At 42.8% G+C, this 19222-nt stretch overlaps 1 protein-coding gene across 1 annotated transcript; it reads left to right on the forward strand.

The window, feature by feature from the left end:
• The first annotated feature begins 97 nt into the window (after positions 1-97).
• On the forward strand, positions 98-12402 carry LOC128743667 (uncharacterized). Its single transcript, XM_053840286.1, has 7 exons — positions 98-253; positions 9029-9363; positions 10352-10523; positions 10589-11706; positions 11764-12012; positions 12147-12256; positions 12326-12402. The coding sequence occupies exons 1-7, from the start codon at positions 98-100 to the stop codon at positions 12400-12402; spliced, it is 2217 nt and encodes a 738-aa protein (XP_053696261.1).
• Positions 12403-19222: the final 6820 nt, after the last annotated feature.

Here is a 19222-nt window from a genome sequence, read left to right on the forward strand (position 1 = left end):
ATGAATCACATGGGAAAAATGTGTGTGAAAAATAGCTCTGTGCTAGTGAAGTGTACAAGTTGAATTTCTTGCTTAACGAGGAGGAATTGGTAGCACCATGAATCGATATCTAACATTGAGCCAATTGGGGGATGGCACTTATGGCACGGTCGTCCTTGGTCAACGCAAAGACACCGGCGAGAAGGTCGCAATCAAACGGATGAAGCGGAAGTACTACTCTTGGGAGGAAGCTATGAATCTCAGAGAGGTTAAGGTAATAGTTATTTCTTTCGTCTGCAGTGTGATTGGACTAGTTGCCTTGAAAGTATGGTAATTTGGCTGCAGTGTGATTGGTTCGCTAAAAGCTACTGACTTAAAAATTTAGCATACTACAGAACTAGAAGAATACCTACATAATCAAAAATAGGTGTTTGGAAAGGACTGCTTTTGGCAACAAAATTAAAATACAAGCCGACACGTTGCAGTATTATGGAGTGTTATCATTTCGTGATTTTTGAATATTAAAACTCAAATTAAATGTGAAAAGATGCTTTATATTTGTTAGCTTGCCACATTCCGTAAAATTCAGTTTATCAGAGTGGAATCTATATCTATAATGTTACTTCAAACTTGATTATCCTCAAAGTAGTCGTCTTGTGGTAGCACACACTACTGTTGCCCTACCATATTATTTTTCTTCCACCAATTCAGAGGTTAATCATCTGATTGTAATCATACGTGCTTAATTATTAGTGGTGCCATAGCATTTTGAAAGTTTTTGCGTATCTTTTTACGTCAACATTCAATAACTGGCAGATAACTGTATTAATCATATGATTATTATGCATACTTGGTTGTGAATTTGGCAGCAAACTTTCAGAATTTTGGATGAATTATGTTTGTTATCAATATTTTGAGTAATAATACAGTATTTGAAAAATTGAAAATATTGGGATTCAAGAGGAACACATATGAGTGGAAGATGCATAATATGTAGCACTCTTCGCTGCGATAAACTATTTTGTCAAAACCAGTTGGCAATAACTGAGGCAAGAACGAATAATTCTAGACTGTAATTTTCAACACCTATTTCCACTTAGAATGAAGTTTTGAAAGTGCTATGTATTGTGACAGAATAATTTAAACATCTAGAATAATTTTAACTAGCAAGCGGCCCAGCCAGTGGACTTTCTGATCGACTATCAACTCATTGCATTGTGACAACAGTGCTATCGGTATTTTACATAGAATTGTCGACAATTAACTTACTTGCTTAAGTATTCATTTCCGCCGGTCTGGCAGAACAGAGGGATGAAATCAAAGATCTCCACTGCCGACGCACGGTCATCCGCCATGGCATTCACCTGTTGTCAGGACAAATTCTCGTCAACAGTCCGGATGTCGTTGGCTAAGCTGCGTCGCCAATAGCCTCTGGGTTTGCCTTTTTTGCTGTTTGAGTTGAAAATTCAAGCTTTCGTATATAGAGTGATTTGGTTTGAGCGCCAAATGTATCGCAAACCTACACAGGCACCACTTTTTTTGTATTGTTTATGCAGGGAGAAAATCTTCATAGACAGCACCTTCACGGTGCCGAATAGGATTCACATGGTGCCAACATGCGCCTACCTACTAAAAACTATCCCGCTGCCCGTTGCTGAACCCCTGCCGGAACTACCGTGAGGTTTTACTTCAGGAGGGAGGACGTGTCTAAGTACTCCGACTTATCCGTTGCGTGTGTGGGTTCACACAACACCCTTGTCACTTCATACCGCCACTACCCTTCACCTAGTGTCTGTGCTGCCCAATCAGCCCATTACTGACCCTAGCTAAGCTATGTCAGACCCTGTCGTTGCATACGTTATAGCCGTTGCAACTCCGTTATCACCACCGTTGCCGCCCTATCGACGGCACCTCAAGCGCGCTGCTCAGCGCACATTCTCTGCACGACGTTGTCGGTGTTGGTGTCTTCCCCAAAGACCACCAGCATCACCCGCCGAGTGGTCGTGAAACGCGGGCAGTGAAACATCACATGCTCTGCCGTTTCCTCGGCTACCGTGCAAACGGGGCAAAAGGGTGAGCCTACACGCCCACGCGTATGTGGATACTTCTTAAAGCATCCATGTCCCGACAGGAACTGGGTAAGGAAAAAGTTTACCTCATCATGTCTTCTACCGATCCAGGACGATATGTTCTGGATCAGTCTATGGGTCCACCTGCCGTGATCGGTGTGATCCCATTCCGCCTGCCAACGCCTAATAGAGTCCAGCCTAACTCTGTCCCTAGCGCCCCTAACGTTTCTCTGCCTATAGCACTCAATATCCTCACCTAGAAATATGCATATGGGAATCATGGCTGTAATAACCCCAATCGCATCCAACGATATGGTACGGTAGCCGCATGCAACGCGCAATGCTAACAGCCTGAACACCTTGTTCAGACATGCCTGATTGCGCTTACTCTCCAGAGCCGGGACCCACGCCGGTGCACCGTGTCGTAGCACCGACATGGCAACGCTGGCCATCAGGCGTCTCTTACTGCTGCTAGGACCGTAGCCGTTCGGCATGATCTTGGACAGCGCAGTAACCGCCGTTGACGCTTTACCACAAGCATAATCCACGTGGCTGGTGAAGTTCAGCCTGTTGTCTGCCATAACACCCAGATACTTCACACTTCGTTTGGAGACAATAAGCTGTCCTCCAACGATTATTTTGGCCTCTAAGGCCGATTTGCGGTTACTGCTCATTAACGCTTCCGTCTTGTGGTGGGCCAATCGTAGCTTAACGCCCGCCATCCAACCCTCTATTATGCTTATGGCGTCCGATGCCAGCATTTCCACCTTCTCTAGAAACTCGCCTATCATCGGCGAAGCCAGTGATCTCGACCCCAGTGGGTAGTTCGAGCCTCAGCACTCCATCGTACATGGCATTCCAGAGCGTGGGGCCGAGAATCGAACCCTGTGGAACACCCGCTGCCACTTTGTATTTCTTCGCCCCATCCGCCGTGTCGTACACTAGCGTCCGGTTCTCGAAGTAACTTTTAAGCAACCTGCATAGATGATCCGGTACCCTCATCCTATGCAGCGCTAACGCGATTGCACCCCAGTTAGCGCTGTTAAAGGCGTTTTTGACATCGATTGTGACTATGGCACAATACCTGTCGCCTCGCCTTTTCCGTTTCATAGGCTTCTCGGCCCTCTCCTCCACGGACTTTATGGCGTCTACAGTGGACTTCCTCTTACGGAAGCCAAACTGCGTGCTTGCCAGTCCGACATCACTTTCCACCACAGGCGTCACCCTGTTTAGGATTACCCGCTCTACCAATTTGCCTAACGTGTCCAACAGGCAAATTGGCCTGCACGACGAGGGATCACCAGACGGTTTCCACGGCTTTGGCAGCAGTACCAATCTTTGGACTTTCCATTTGTCTGGAAATTCGTATACCTCTAGGCAATCCTGAAGCGTCTCTCTAAACATATCGGGATATGCTTGGATCGCCACTTTGAGTGCCTCGTTCGGAATCCCGTCAGGACCGGGCGCTTTCTTCGTTTTTAAACCCCTGGCAATTACGATGAGTTCCTCATTCGTGACCGGAATGAGGACATCATTCGATTGACCGTACGGGGTCGGAGGCCACCAGACTGGATCGTGTTGCGGAAAGAGCCCTTCCACGATGACTTTCAGCTTTTGGGGGCAGGTTTCCTGCGGCGCGGATGTACCCTTCGTCTTTTTCATCTCCACCTGGTATGCACCGCCCCAGGGGTTTGAGTCCGCATCGCGGCATAGCTCCTAAAAACAGGATTTCTTGCTACGCCTAACTTTCTTCTTAAGCGCCGACCTGGCCGCTCTAAGTTCGACTCCCCGAGCATCAGCACCTGCATCGGTCCGGGCCCTCTGCGCTAGCCTTCTCGCTCTGTGGCACCTGGAACGGAGCTGGGCAATGGTATCACTCCACCAGTATACCGAGCGATGACCATTCATTGGCTGTCCCGTCCTGGGCATAGTGGTATCACATGCCCGTATTAGGACGTTGGTCAGCTCACGAGCACTCATGTTCGAGCGGATGCTCTCTGCACTGAGTGCTTCAACGAACAGGTCTTTGTCGAAGGACTTCACTTTCCACCTCCTCCCTGTCGACTTCAACCCGCGTGGCCGTAGCGTCCGTCTTTCAATCGTGTACCGTATAGCTTGGTGGTCGCTATGCGTGTACTCATCTGACACCCTCCAGCCCATGTTGGCAAGCAACGTTGGGCTGCAGAAGGTGATGTCGATGACCGATTGTTGTACCCCCCTACAAAAGGTACTGACGGATCCCACGTTAGCCAGACTTACATCCAGCTTGGACAGAGCTTCCAGCAAGCTTTGTCCCATTGGAGTAGTGCACCTGCTACCCATTCGACAGCCCAAGCATTGAAGTCTCCTCCAATGACAACGGGCTTGCGGCCCGTGAGTTCGTCGGTGAGCACGTCTAGCATCCGGTCAAACTGCCCCGCGACCACCTAGGTGGAGCGTAGCAGCTACAGATGCAGACGCCATCGACCACAACAATCACGAACCCCTCTTGGTCGGACGACACTACCTCCTGGATCGGGTATCTACCCATCACGGCGCTGCCATCCGACCCTTGTCGATTACCCAGTTAGCGCCGCCCCGGGGGATCCGGTAAGGATCCGCGATAATGGCAATATCGCACCCCGTTTCGGCTGCCGTTTGCCAAAGCAACTCTAGAGCCGTTTCACAGTGGTTTAGGTTAATCTGTATAACCTGCACCATTATCGTTGCAAGGCCCGCCTGTAAGCCGCACACAGTGGGCCACCTGTGGCATGCTTATTTCCCGCTTCGGCTGTGCAGAGCAAGCATCTGGGGGGTTTGCTACATCCCCTGGCGAAGTGGCCATCTTCGCCGCACCGCCTGCACAGCTTAGGCCGATCGGGGGCCTTACACTTGGCCGTCCGATGGCCAAAGCCCATACACCTGAAACAGCGTTCGATACGCCGTTTCGACACCAGTGTACATAATGACCACCCCACCTTAATTTTGCCGGACGCCAACATCTTGTTGGCGATTTCATCCGGCATGTTTAAGGTTGCGGTTTGCATATCTCCGTATGCCTTCCGCAACCGGATGTCTGCGGGCAGTAGACAGGCACCCCAGGCCTTCCTGATCCGTGTGGCTCTATCGATCTTGGTACCACCATCGGGCGTTATCTGGCTACCATGCTATTGAAAGGGTTGTCAGTGTTGACTACCTTTGACTTAGTCTTTGCTACATAGACTGTGAGATTTGTTGCCCTGGAGCATATCTACTCGACTCTGCATATCTACTCGACGAGTAAGACAATGTCGTCGGCTAAGTCGGGGTCATTTAGCTGCTCCATCGTTAGAGGATTCCAAGGCAATCCTCGATTTGGTCTACTGTCGCTCCAACTAGTAACACTAGCAGTAACCTTTATAGGGTCGTACAAGACGCCATTGTGCAACACTATGCACGAGAACGCATCGTACTGAGCCTCGATGAGATGGACTAGCCTATCTGGATTTTCTCTACGCCTAAGTGCGCCCCAGATGTTTTCGTGGTTGAGTCGGTCAAACGGTTTTGACGTAGGACTACGTCTTTGTTTATTATACTGGGACTGGGTTGCACTTTGTGAATACGAAAAAAGAAGTGTAACGTTTTAATGAAAGATTTCAAATGGTAATAACTACTAAACTACTGAACGAAACTGGAAAATTTATATGTCGTTAGATAGATAAAATGACCAGCAATTTTATGAAGGGCACAAGAGGGACAAATGAAACACAAATTTCCTCAAAACTCGAGAACTAATCAAGCAAATGGAGCCAAATTTGGCATGTGGGGGTTTTTGGAGGCATGAATTTATTTTATTATGGTTTGAGACCCCTCAGCGCTGTGGTAGGAGGATAAAGCCACTCATACAAATAAAACAATTTTTTTTGCGCATGTGCCATATTTTCTGCTAGGTAACAAGCGGTAAGCTGTGAACTAGCAAAACCTTCTCGGAGCAAGAGACAGTGAATCGACACCGCTAACTTACATGCCTGTTGCCAATCATGTCAGAAGAGAAGAACATTCGAATAGCACGTCATATTTGCGATGAACGTGCTTTGGTTTTCATGTTATTTGTAACCAATGGCCCTTTTGAAGGTCACAAGCGCGTTAAAGTAAGATTATTGAAACATGTGAAGCTACGCATAATCATATTTAATACAACAATCTGTAGGCTGGTCATTCATTACTATTTCAAGTTTCAACCTTTATGATGCACACAAGTGATTTTTAAAAGAAATCTCTATGTCTCAATGGTTGCAAGCGTTGTACTTATGAACCTTCGTCCACGTATTTTCAAAGACACCATTGCATTCATTGAAGAATTGAATCTGAATATTTCGCTCTACTCTCTTAAACATTCACTTAAATAATGGCACTCACAGATTCTTATAAACATACATATAAACCAAACCTCGTGTTTTTAGTCTTAACCTTGAAATGCGGTCAAGCATATATTACTATTTTTTATTGAAACAGTGGTTTTAAAATGGATGAAGAGACGGTAGGGGAAAGTAATGAAGAATTTTTGAATGAAGGGGAAAGAGTGGAAAGGTGGGGGGGGAAGGGGAGGGGGGGGGGGGGAAGGGGAGGGGGGGGTTATTGGTAGCTACGCTTAACAAGTTATCGTTAAGACTCCTACCTTTTGTCCAATACTGGAACGTGCATGGGTCGAACCAAACTATAACCTGAGATTATAACTGGGTTCGAACCCACAACACCCGCCAGGGCATGTGGCTCGCTGGTACATGTACCTTTGAACCATAGAGGCGCTAAACCGTAGTCCAGCATAGTCCTTTCATCAATTGTACAATCATCGTTTCAAAAAATATTAATGTCGTTAAAGGACGGTCAACAACGGATTGAATCTTCACATTACAGCAGATTCTTCAAAAGGGCCGCGAATACAGAGTTCTCACGCACCATTTGTTCGTTGATTTCAAAGTTACATATGATGGAAAATCATGAACGAGTTTCTCCAGGAAACTCATAAAATTGATTCAATCTACGATGAACGGTACACAGTGCTGTACTCAGAATTCGGGTGGATTACCGGAGGATGAACCATGAACTGTTACAGGCAAACCCAGTATTCAAAACGTGGCTAAAGTTGGATGGATACGATGGGAAGAGTATGTTGCAAGAATGCCGGACAGTTACCCTGCAAAGATGGCGTTTGCTTCAAATTCGGTAAAAACAAGACGAGCAGGGGCGCAGCGCGCAAGATTGTTAAACCAGGTTGAGTGAGATCTTTTAGGATGGCAATAAGCCAACTACTCAAGTAAAAATTTGGGTTTTATTACCCTCTTATGATGGCATTTAAGGCCAAAATTGGCCATGAAAACCGCCATAAGAGTACAATAAAACTCACATTGTTGCTTGGGTAAGTAAGTAATGCCAGAGTAGAGCAAGACTTGCTCGGATGGTGTCTTGTGACGCCAGTACCCAGCCAGCGTACCTTGCTTAGCCCCAGGATTTCTAGCTTGAGGCGGCTAGCTTCTCTTGCAAGTTGCGCCAGGAGAATATGAAATTATCAGGTCAGTTCTGGATTTTCCAAGCGATTTAAACAGAGACTGTGCAAGTTGAGTTTTCTTAGTTGTAGTTTGATTTTGAAAAAATGACAACCAGTAGTACATGTTGCAATAATTTCTTATTTGCAATTTACTAAACATACAGTCAGGGATGGTTCCTCCTCAGAAGAAAAAAAGAGAAGAGAAAAATTCGAACTGTGCTCAGTCTTCAACGCGATTTATTCTGCTCCGTTTCATTTTAACTTTTCTCTTTCTTGCTGAACGCAGTTGTATGAGCAACCGCACACTGTGCTACTCATTGAGGAGCAACAGAATACGTTGATACGATGCGCTGACGTATGACAACCACATGGGTAGTGCGTTGAGAAAAAAACGACGATTGCAAGTAGCGGTCATTGCCATCAGAAAAATATTAATCCATTAATGCAGTTGAATCATGATTCTTACATTTAGTATATTCAGTTGAGTTTGGCTACCCGTGAACGCAACTGCATCATATGGTTAGGCATGTCACAACGGCAACAGTGCGAAAAATGTTATTTAGATATGACAACATTGGAATTCCCATGCATTTGCTTCTTGACGCGCACCTACAGGAAAGTCCCATTATAAACAAAGGTAATTCTCCACTATGATTCAAAATTTAACGACTTTTGATTGTCTTGACGCCTCTGAGTCTATAGTTGCTGTACGCGCACCGGTTGTTTTGTTTTCACGTTTACTGCTGTAGCTACCGAGAGGACCGGGAGCAAAACCGAAAGTTGCTCATTTAAAGAGCGCATTGAGAAGTTTTTCTGTGCGTCAGTTTTTCTCATTATGTTTAGTCTGTTTCTCATTGTGTGGATTTATTTCTCATTTCTGAAAGCAGTTCTGCTCATTGTGTTGAACAAAAAAAGTTGCACTTTTTGCACAATGAGTGAGGAAATAACAAGCCTGCATACAGTCAAGATTTTAAGAAGAAATATTTTCTTACGTATAACATAGTGAATTATTCGTTCAACTTTTCCGAAGAATTGACCTTTCTACATTTTAATTTCCTAGAAAGTACAAGAAGTTCCAAGAGACAGGACATTTCTGCGGTGAATACGAATGAGAATTTTATAATCTAAGAAATTTTAATGACAGTATCCCGTTCGTTTAGTCAATTATTGATCAGACGACGGGTCGATGCAAACGAGTCTTTGGGTGTGTCGTCCTGACGTGTCACAGGATTTTTTTGTACACGAAGTTGGTCTAGTACAAAGTTACATATTGGGAACATGACTGTTTACTGACCGTTTATTTTAAAATCTATTGACTTGCAATTAAATGTAGTTGGAGAATGTAACATAACGCAAACATCAATTATAATCGTTATTATTTACAAATATTTGCAACTAACGGTATTGTCATTCCAATTTGCATTTTAAAATAGGCAAAGCATTTATTCACAACCATCACAATCTTTTATTTTAGTCCTTGAAGAAACTTTCACACGCCAACGTGGTCAAACTGAAGGAAGTAATCCGAGAGAACGATGTGCTTTACTTCGTTTTCGAGTACATGCAGGAGAACCTGTACCAATTGATAAAGGATCGTGAGAATCACTTCCCGGAGGCAACGATAAGACTGATACTGCTGCAGATTCTAACGGGGTTGGCATTCATGCACCGTCATGGATTCTTTCATCGGGATCTAAAGCCGGAGAATGTGCTGTGCTGCGGACCGGAGCTGATAAAAATCGCAGACTTTGGTTTGGCGCGGGAAATCAGGTCCCGACCACCGTACACCGACTACGTCTCTACACGATGGTAAGTTGGGGTTCCTGTAGTCGAAAGCATTACGAATGAATAAGCAAATTACGCACGCTATTCTCTTTCCACATAGTTTTAGTTTGCATTATTGAGATTGACGAAATTTGTTCTTAGAACTCTGTTAATGTCACGCATGGAATATAGAATTGTGCGGTTCTGCAGCAGGTTCCATGTTTCTTAATTATAATTATAGTGTGCTATTTTCTGTGATTGTTGTCTGATATTGAAGTAGGAATGATTATTCAAAGGTAGTAATGTAACTCTTTTCGCGGTCTGTCACTTTGAACTTTGGTTTAATGGAGTTGCTGATAACTAGCTTCAAATTTTTTAAAATCTGTTATTGGAGAAACGGATTTCAAGTACGGTTAAACCTGAAAATTAGCATAAAATCATATAAAAAAGATTCGCGCGAAAACAGCAGTTTGCTATTGAGAGTTTTATGTAGGACTATGATAAACTTATCTTGTTAACCAGTGTTATATTTCGTTCTAAATCGTCCATGTAGTGTTGCGTGAGCGTTTTGGGTAAATTTAGTAATGGGTTGTTTGGTCTTTATTTTTACCAAATCGATGTTTAAATTAGAAATGATTGTTAGTATCAACATGCAACATTATTTTGAATAATGAGTTTCTAGTTCTGTTTTGAACCTGCAACTAAATTTTAGTTTCCCAAACATTCAAATCAAAGAAAAATCAAAGCAAAAGACTAACAGAACGTAGTTTCGATTCCATCTGAACTACTGTCAAGTCACGCGTGACGAATGTTAGCAGTCTTTGCAACAAAACTATGGCTACAGTTTTGTTCATTATAGCACAACAAACAAACGATTATCTGCATGGAATGAAATCCTTTAGTTAGTTCAAACAATCAGACTGAGCTCGTCCTTGCTCTTTAACTGCTAATAAGCTTTCGCTGCAGCAATGCTACTTATTTCATTACTAATCACTTTCTTGTACCTCACATGTTTGTTTCCATTTCCATTCAGGTATCGTGCACCAGAAGTTCTGCTTCATTCAACCCGATACGGAAGCGCTATCGACCTTTGGGCTGTGGGCTGCATTGCGGCGGAACTGTATACGTTTCGGCCATTATTTCCGGGTTCTAGTGAAGTTGATCAGTTGTTCAAGATATGTTCTGTACTTGGAACCCCTGAAAAGGTTTGCTTGACATTCAGTTTTACTTCTTCATAAATTGCAATTTAAATTCTTTGTAACATTTACAGACCGACTGGCCCGATGGTCATAAGCTGGCATCTACGATTCAGTTTCGATTTCCAGAATGCCCGAAAGTAGCGCTAGATTCTCTGGTAACCCGCGCTGGTTCGGCAGCCATTCAGTTGCTAGAGGATTTTCTGCAGTGGGATCCAGACAAGAGGCCCACAGCCCAGCAATCGTTAAAGTATCCGTATTTCAGTGTAGTTAAGCCGAAGAATTCCGCAAGCGTAACACTTAACGGAAATCAGCAGTTACCGCAGGTCGTACAAAACAATAATAATCTACCCAACGCAAGGATATCCATAGTGGATGTATCCCAGCTAGAAAATAATGGAGTTAATAGTAGATTTAGTAAAAATATTGGTGATGGAAGCAACGGTGGCGTTTACAAATCGCTGAGTAACAGTGACTTGAATGATATCAATTCGTTGTTAAGCATGTCGCGAGTTTCTCAGAATGCCCCCGTGGAAAAGCGCAGTTCAATGGATAATGAGAAGCTAAATGATAGTGCTAAAAGTAATAGCAAATTTCAAAGTGGTATCAATTACAGTGTTCTGAACGAAATGTTAAACAACTACAATCTAAACCTTAATGGTGTCCTTAATAACAGTAATAGTCTTCAAGGTCGTCTGGAGCGGAAAAACAGCATTACGAAGTCGATAACTGAACGAAGTGATAGTGGCGTAAACGATAATGGTAGTTCCGTGGTGAGTTATGCGGTTATCAAGCCTGTGGTGGTTAAGTCGGAGGAAAAACCAATATTTGCGGAACGGCAAGAGAAAGTGAATGACATATTCGTTACAAGGAATATAGACAACATTAATAGAGTTGTTGACAGTGATAATTCCAGTTATTTTAACAATGGATTTTTTTTACACAAACAAAACGGGAACTCTAAAAAAGAGTACACGAATAATGCTTTCAACGAGAGTTTCCTGAACGACTCGAAGGTTTATAATGCTTTTTCTAAGCAACCGGTTTTACTGACTAGAAAAACGGATGATGATATCAGGATGAATAAATCGAAAAATCCTTCAATACATAGGGGATTGCAAAGCAATTTTAGTAAAAGCTGGGAACCCGTCAATGGTAGCAGCTTCGAAGATGATCTGGAGGACATCTTAGGGTAAACTCGAGTATTAAATGTTCAACTGATGTTCTAAATTAAGCTTGCTTTTTCTAGGAGCAAAATTAAATCAAACAAAAAATCGAATGCCGAGTTCAAAGTTGAGGATATTTTTGGGACCGTTTCTTTTGCCAAAGATTCAACCACATCCAAATATCCTAATACGGTTCCGTTTGCCAAGGGAGTGATGAAGAACGGGAATGCATTGTCCGATATATTTGACAATTCCGACTCAAAACCGATGCATTCCAGTGCGAATGTTGCTCCCAGAAGAAAAAACCAGCAGGTGTTCGTTTCCAATCACAGGTAATGTGTGTAGAAATTGATTTAGGATTTCTTTATTCGATATAACGTATTGATGTTTGAAAAAGAACTATATTTTTTGTGACTAGCCGAAGATTTTCGTAGAATACACCAATTTTACCGATTTTCAATTTCAGCTTTGCTCCAAACAAGGAATTAGGCAATGTAAATGCATCGTTCAAACTTTTTCCTTGGGAAGATGTGCCACGGAACGTCCCAGAAAAGAAACAATGGATTCCAGATAGTGGTGCGCAGCTAAATTAAAATTTACACCTTCATAGCAATAATAGTTATTGGTATTTTTTTTCACAATTAGGAATCTTGACATACGTTGGACCCAGTGGAGATGGCAAAGGACGACCTGACTGGGCAGCCAAGTATCTAGGCAAATAATCAGATGAGTTTGGCTTAAATCTATACAGTCGCACCATTATTAGATTAGATAGGAGAAACAATCTGTGATATAAATAGTTGCGTACAACTTGGCATGTGTTAGTTCCGATTATATATGTGGCTAGCAAAATCGCTTGGCTCATTTCTGATTGAGTTTAGTTTGGGTGAGCGAAATAATAAATATGTAGAGCAGTTGTAGGTTTTCATTGGGTTGGTTTCGCTGTGTACCGAAATAATCCTTTTCACTCGGTGTCATATCGTCCAAGGTTGTTCGGAATGTAACCTGTTTTGCACGATATAAGTGTCTGACCCAAAATCTGTATCATTTTTGGGAGATATTTCAATGTCATTTGTGCGGTTGAGTTGTTTTACTTCAGATGCATGATTTCAGTGTGGGCTGCACAGTTATAATCGCAAATCAATAAAAAATCGAATAAAATACAGTTTACGTGAATCAGTTGTCTATACATTCCTCCAACCATTATACCTATGTTCAACCGTTTTAAACATTAACATACCCGAAATAACAGAAAAATTCCGGACAAAATTGCACTGAGTAAGATCATAAAAATCCAGTTGTGTCTGTTATGCGATTACTGTGCGCAGCTTAGAGCAATTTGGGAGATAAATTTCAAGATCGTTGACAATTGGTTTGATAGGAAATCATGCCCGCAGATTGCAGGCGGATTGAAAGAGAATGTGGATTAAGCTCACCTCTCAGGGTCTGCTGTGTTATGCTGGGTTGAAGTAATTCATTTAGTCAGTCGTCAGTCAATAGCAGACTATTCGAATTGCAATACACATTCAATGTTAAAATCTAATTTACAATTGCACGACCAATCTGAAGATAATCACCCCTATTCTGTATTTCAAACGAATCTTTATATCGTTCGACTTGTTTCGAACGAGAGATTTGGTCATTTGATTTTACTGGCGGAAATTTCGTTCGAAACAACTTTCGTTCGAAAGACAAATCCGTTCAAAATATAGAATTGCGGTGAAAGTTTGTTTAACCATATGTCTAATTATTTATATTTATAATATTATCTTGAACTACTTTACAGCAGGACGTTGTTGTATTCATAGATCAATTTTTAGTATAGCTAATTGTTTGATTCTGTTATGCAAAACCATGAGAGCGTGAGAGGAACATAAATATGGATTCGTGGCTGGCCGCTCTATGGCGACGTTTCTACTTGATTTAAAAGCTGACTTCGATCGCATTAACCATCGCATTTTGCTTGATAAAATATTACGACTAGGTGTTTTGCAGCAGTTTGCCACAGGGTTACGCTCGTATTTGCGCGACAGAGTTTTACAAGTGAAACTTGGCTCGAAGGTGTCGTCCCCGTTCACGAATCAATCTGGTGTGCCACAAGGCAGTAACTTAGGACCATTTTTATTCATTTTATTCTTTAACGACGGTGCCTGTGCCCTTGAAAGAGGATACAGACTGGTTTATGCTGACGATTTTAAAATCTACTTGACGATTCGTTGTATCGAGGATTGTTATCGCCTTCAGCTTCTCTTGGATATATTTGCAAATTGGTGCAAAGTAAAAATTTGACTATCAGCGTTTCTAAATGCGAGGTTATGACGTTCCACTGAATCGAATCGCCTATAGTTTTTGACTACAAAATTAACGACCAGGTACAGAAAAGGGTTGAGCATGTCCTTGCAATGACCTCGGTGTAATTCTCAATCCAAAACTAACTTTAACTCTTTATAAGGCAGTGGCAACTATATTGCCACCAACAAAAATTTTTTATTTTGCTTCTATAATTATATTGATGTCATTATAGACGCAAAACAAATATTTTTCGTTGGTGGCAATATAATTGCCACGGCCTTATAAAGGGTTAAATCATCACCATACAACGATGATCTCTAAAGCGACTCGCCTGTTGGGATTTATTGCAAAAATTGGCTCACAAGACAAGTGCAAGACCCGCACTGCCTTAAAGCTCTGTATTGCGCCTTAGTTCGTCCCCTTCTCGAAAATAGGTTCCTAATTTGGACTCCGCTTCAACTCTATTGGAACCTTCGAATTGAACGAGTGCAGAGGAGGTTCATAAGATTGACCCTGCGTAGATTGCCTTGGTGCGACTCGGAAAATCTACCTCCGTGTCCCGATCGCTGTCGCTTGCTTGATTTAGATACATTAGAACGACGACGCAACATCCAACAAGCTTTATTTGTGGCAAAACTGTTACACGGCGAGATTGACTCCCCGCAATTACTATCGTTGGTGAATTTTCGTGCAGTACAAAGGACTCTGCGACCATCCTCACTGCTGACTAACCGCATTCACCGCACTGAATTTGGCCGCAATGAACCGATTGCATCGTATACTAGAACGTTTAGTTGCAAAGCAAAGCTTATATACTACATTCCGCTTTAGAAACTTCACATTTTGATTTTGTGCAATAGACTTCGCAGCTAGACACGATAATTTCGGGGCTAGTGTTACGATTCTTTTAACTTTAACAGCCTCCCCCAGCTGAATTTCGAACATACAACGACCGGATTGTTATACTAGCGTCGTATCGTATCGAGGGCATCTTGGAGGCACGATACTTTTATAGATCAAGTTTTATAGATCAGCCTGTTTTTGTCTTGACCTTTAATGATTTTTTTAACGGTAGTTACTACGATCGACGGAGGGGACGGTAGAAGAAAGTTTGGTTCGATCTGCGGATCCCTCAACATAGGTAAAAAGGAACGGTACACAATTTCTTAAGTGTTGTTTTAATGACCCTCCCATAAATAACTTTCCGTACTTTCCCCTTCATGTCTTGTTTCATTCTGTTTAGACACTATCAACACCTTTATTTCATCATTTACTTACTGCATACAGCAATATTGCTAAAAGTAATAAAAGAAGAAATCGATCTGCATTATTGGCGACCTTAAGTTGAAAACACGAATTTGAGGACACGGACGCGAATCGGATCATGGAATATACTGACCCTTGCTCAGCAGGGCATGCTGGCTCAACTTGGAAGGGAAGCTGACCGCCTACAGCTTGTAATCTTGGGGCTGAGCAAAGTCCGCTGGCCGGGTACTGGCAAACGCAAAACTCCATCCCGGCAAGTCTTGCTCTACTCTGGCATACGAGATGAAAATGCTACTCGAGAAAGAGGGGTTGGATTTCTACTGAGCCCAGAGGTACTTCCGGACCTGATCAAGTGGAAACCGATATACGAAAAAATTGTTGCCAGATTTAGAACACGGGTTAGAAATCTTGCAGCAATCCAGCGCTATGCGTCACCAGAACCGCTGCCGACCTGCAGGAGAAAGGGTGTTTCTATCCTGTTGAACAGTGTGGTTGAGAAAACCAAATCCACAAGCCCGAAGATTGGCTCCAATAGCGCGGACTTTGAACGCGTCATGGGACGCGATGGCCTAGGAAAGATGAGCGAGAACGTGGAGTTGTTTATAGAATATTGAGTGGATCGCTCTTTCCCTATAGACCACCACATAAAGTCACGTGGGTTTCCCGGGACGGCCGGGCAAAAGCCAAATCGACAACATCTGCATCAGCCGAAATGGCGAAGGCCATTACCTTGTTATCGCTGAGATACGTTTGCGAGTTGCACGAGTCCAATGACGGGAGGAGAAAGTTGAGTGCCACTACGACACCCGCCGATTTAAGAATCCTGAGGTGAAAAGGGTTTTTATCGAACAGCTTGAATCCCGAGCCTCGGAGTTGTCACCTGGTGGAACCGTTGAAGAGCAGTGGATCGGCATTGAGAACGTCTTCATCCCGACCAGCGGGCGGAGGGAATGGATTTCGGATGAAACTTGGACGAAGATCGACGAGCGGAGAGAGGCGAAAGCCGGTATTGAGCGAGCGCGAACCAGAGCGGCTGAGACAGTTACCCGTCAGCGATGCACCGAACTGGAGAGGGTTATTAAAGGACGAACAAGGGAGCCTGGACCAACTTCCTAGCCGATGAAAAAGAAACCACCGCCACCAATGGAGTTATTCGTTTGTCGTACCATATTTCTTGTCGCCTTCGGTGTACCAGGATGAGTAGAATTTTGATATTTTTGAAAAACTTGTCAAATTTCAAAGATATATATCAGGAAAATTTCATTCTAATCAAAAATAGTCGAGTCAAAAATTGCCATTTTTCAGCGTTTTGAGCAGGAATTGCTCGTGCTCTGAAATCCACGAAAAATGCGATGCGTAGGCACGTTTTAGGGGAAGACGGGGTAAGACGGCACCCATAAGCGATTGCTAGCATAAAATGTGTACGAAAATTCACCTTTTCTTGTTCCACACATGGAAAAGCATTCATTTATCTACCATTAAAAATTATATAAAGAATTAATTAGTCTATTTTTCCGTGATTTTTCATCAAGTTTCGAAACGTCTAAAAATTACTCGTTCACAACCAGGCGGGGTAAGTAGGACCACCAAAGGGGTAAGACGAACCATGGCGGAGTAAGGCGGATTGTGGCAGATTTGAAGGTTTCTTTGAGTTGTAAACACAATTTCAATATTATTAACTAAGTAAGAACAAGTTCTTAAGGGGTTTTAGGTACTTGCTAAAAGAAGGTATAGTTTAATTTAGAGACCTGCTAAAAGAAGGAATTTTACTACTAGTTCAATTTTGAAAATAAGAGTAGACGTTATTTTACTCCACTAGTTTTTATTTACTCTTTTCTTGGCGTTATTTTGTTGATTTGTCACTTTTACTCTTTTACTCTTTGCTCTTTGGACTTTTACTCTTTGAATACGCTTCACTTTAGGTGAAGGCAAAGAAGACAACACATTAAATGAGCCGTTAAGTGACTTGGGATCATCGAATTTTGATTCCGTTAGATCCAAATTTACATTGATTTTGTTATTCGTATGGCACTTGTTGGCTTCTTTTGACGTGCGAGGCTCTGTGTTAGACAGGATGATCTCAGATTCAGGAATATTTTTTATTACAGGTGTACTCTATTTTGAAAAAGACACTGATGAAGCCTGCAAGTCGTAAACGAAATGCGTATCTTTCAGAATAATAAAAAAGTTAATCAAATTCAACAGGAAAAAAGTTGGTTTTTGCATTCAATATTTTTAAAATCTATTAAGACACTAAACAGAAGAACTTTAGGCAATTATGAGCACTATGACGTATGGCCCTTTTACCCCGTGAAAAATGGCCCGTCTTACCCCTAGTTAACAATTTACATTATTTTGCTTTTATCTCTCAATCCGTACTATTTTATATACCTTTTCCGCCACACACAGAACAAGAATTGCCCAATTAAAGTCAGTGGTAAGAGAAACGACAAAATATATAGCTTTTTTTTGCTGAATAACCTTAAATTTGTTGATGCTGAAATTATATCGCATGAAGACACTGCGAACGAAAAGTTTGTTTTGATTCTAGTTTTGACGTTGGATACGGCCGAGTGCCACAGGTTGTCTCGAAAGTGTTTGGATAGTCTAATAAACAAAACATACTGGGGCATTTGTAGAAAATTTAAGGATTTCTTGACGAAATCGATGTGGTCCCTCTTACCCCGCCGGACCTTCTTACCCCTTGTTACCCTACTCTCGAGATTTCTGGAGGATCTGTCGGAAAGCAAAAATTTGATCCGTAGTAGCACGGTCCGCCATAAAGCGCGCCTGATACTGCCCTACGAATTTTCTTGTTTTTGGGGATAGACGACATAACAAAATCTGAGAGAGCATCTTGTAGGCCAGCGTAGTGAAGCGATAGTTACAGGAATCTAGCTATTTTTTCTCCTCCTACCACATCCTTGAAATTATCCAGTGAGGTGCTCATCGAAGAACTGCTTCCACCTGTCGACCACTTCACGCTCGTATGCGATTAGATCCCCTCCCTCGTCTCTACACCTGGCAGGTTTAGGTGTGTAGCCCTTACGAGTTTGGTTCACCTTCGCGTAAAACATGCGCGTGTCATCAGCACGGCATAGATGTTCCGGCTCTTCACGATCTCTGTACCATTGGCGGAACTAGCGCTCATTTCTAGGGGGGCTACAGCCCCTGGCATTTTTTTCGACCATTTTATTTGATCGGCCTGCTCCATTTTTCTATGGGAGAGGGCAAAATCTGTCCTCGCTTAGCCCCCCCCCCCCTAGTTCCGCCAATGTCTCTGTCCTCCTTCTGGCATTTTTTCCTTCCCAGGATCGTGGTTAACTCTTACCGCGCTCATCTCTAGTGGATATGCTTGGATAGTTTTTCCAAGCTCTTTTTTTTCTCTCTATCGCTTGTTGGCATTCCCCGTCAAATCTATCATTTCGTGATCCCGAGGTTTCCTCACCTAGCACCACGGTTGCGGTCGTCGAGTGTATCATACTCCATCCGTTTTCGAGGGTCAAAACATCTAGCTCCACAGTTGTTTAACCATGTTTTATGTTTAACCGATGAGGGCGGCTTCGACGCGAGGTATAAACCGTCAATAACGCACATGTACTGCTACTAGGTAATGGTCTGATTGGGTTCTTCCCATGGAGTGCAGAAGACAGTAATGAGAGAATTCTTACACTTCTAGAGAGCCAGAATGATGGATTAGCGGTTGATGCGTGGAGAATACTCCAACGCAACGTCGTAAATCAACATCTGGAATTAATTTTTACTGTCGATGGAGTCTCTATGAACTCGATCAAGAGCAGTGAGTTTGTGCTCGACTTCAAATTCGGGAATGCACAAATCAGAAAAAAGTTTCGTAAAAGAAATCTAACAGAAACGAAGCCAGGCGAAGAAAAAAAACAATTAAGTGGGGTGTCAGCGCTCAGGAGTAACCCTAGCGTCATTGAGACCCACGAAGAAACTGGTGATACTGAAATGATCAGTGAC

Source organism: Sabethes cyaneus, chromosome 3, assembly GCF_943734655.1.
Source record: "Sabethes cyaneus chromosome 3, idSabCyanKW18_F2, whole genome shotgun sequence".
NCBI classification, from domain to species: domain Eukaryota; kingdom Metazoa; phylum Arthropoda; class Insecta; order Diptera; family Culicidae; genus Sabethes; species Sabethes cyaneus.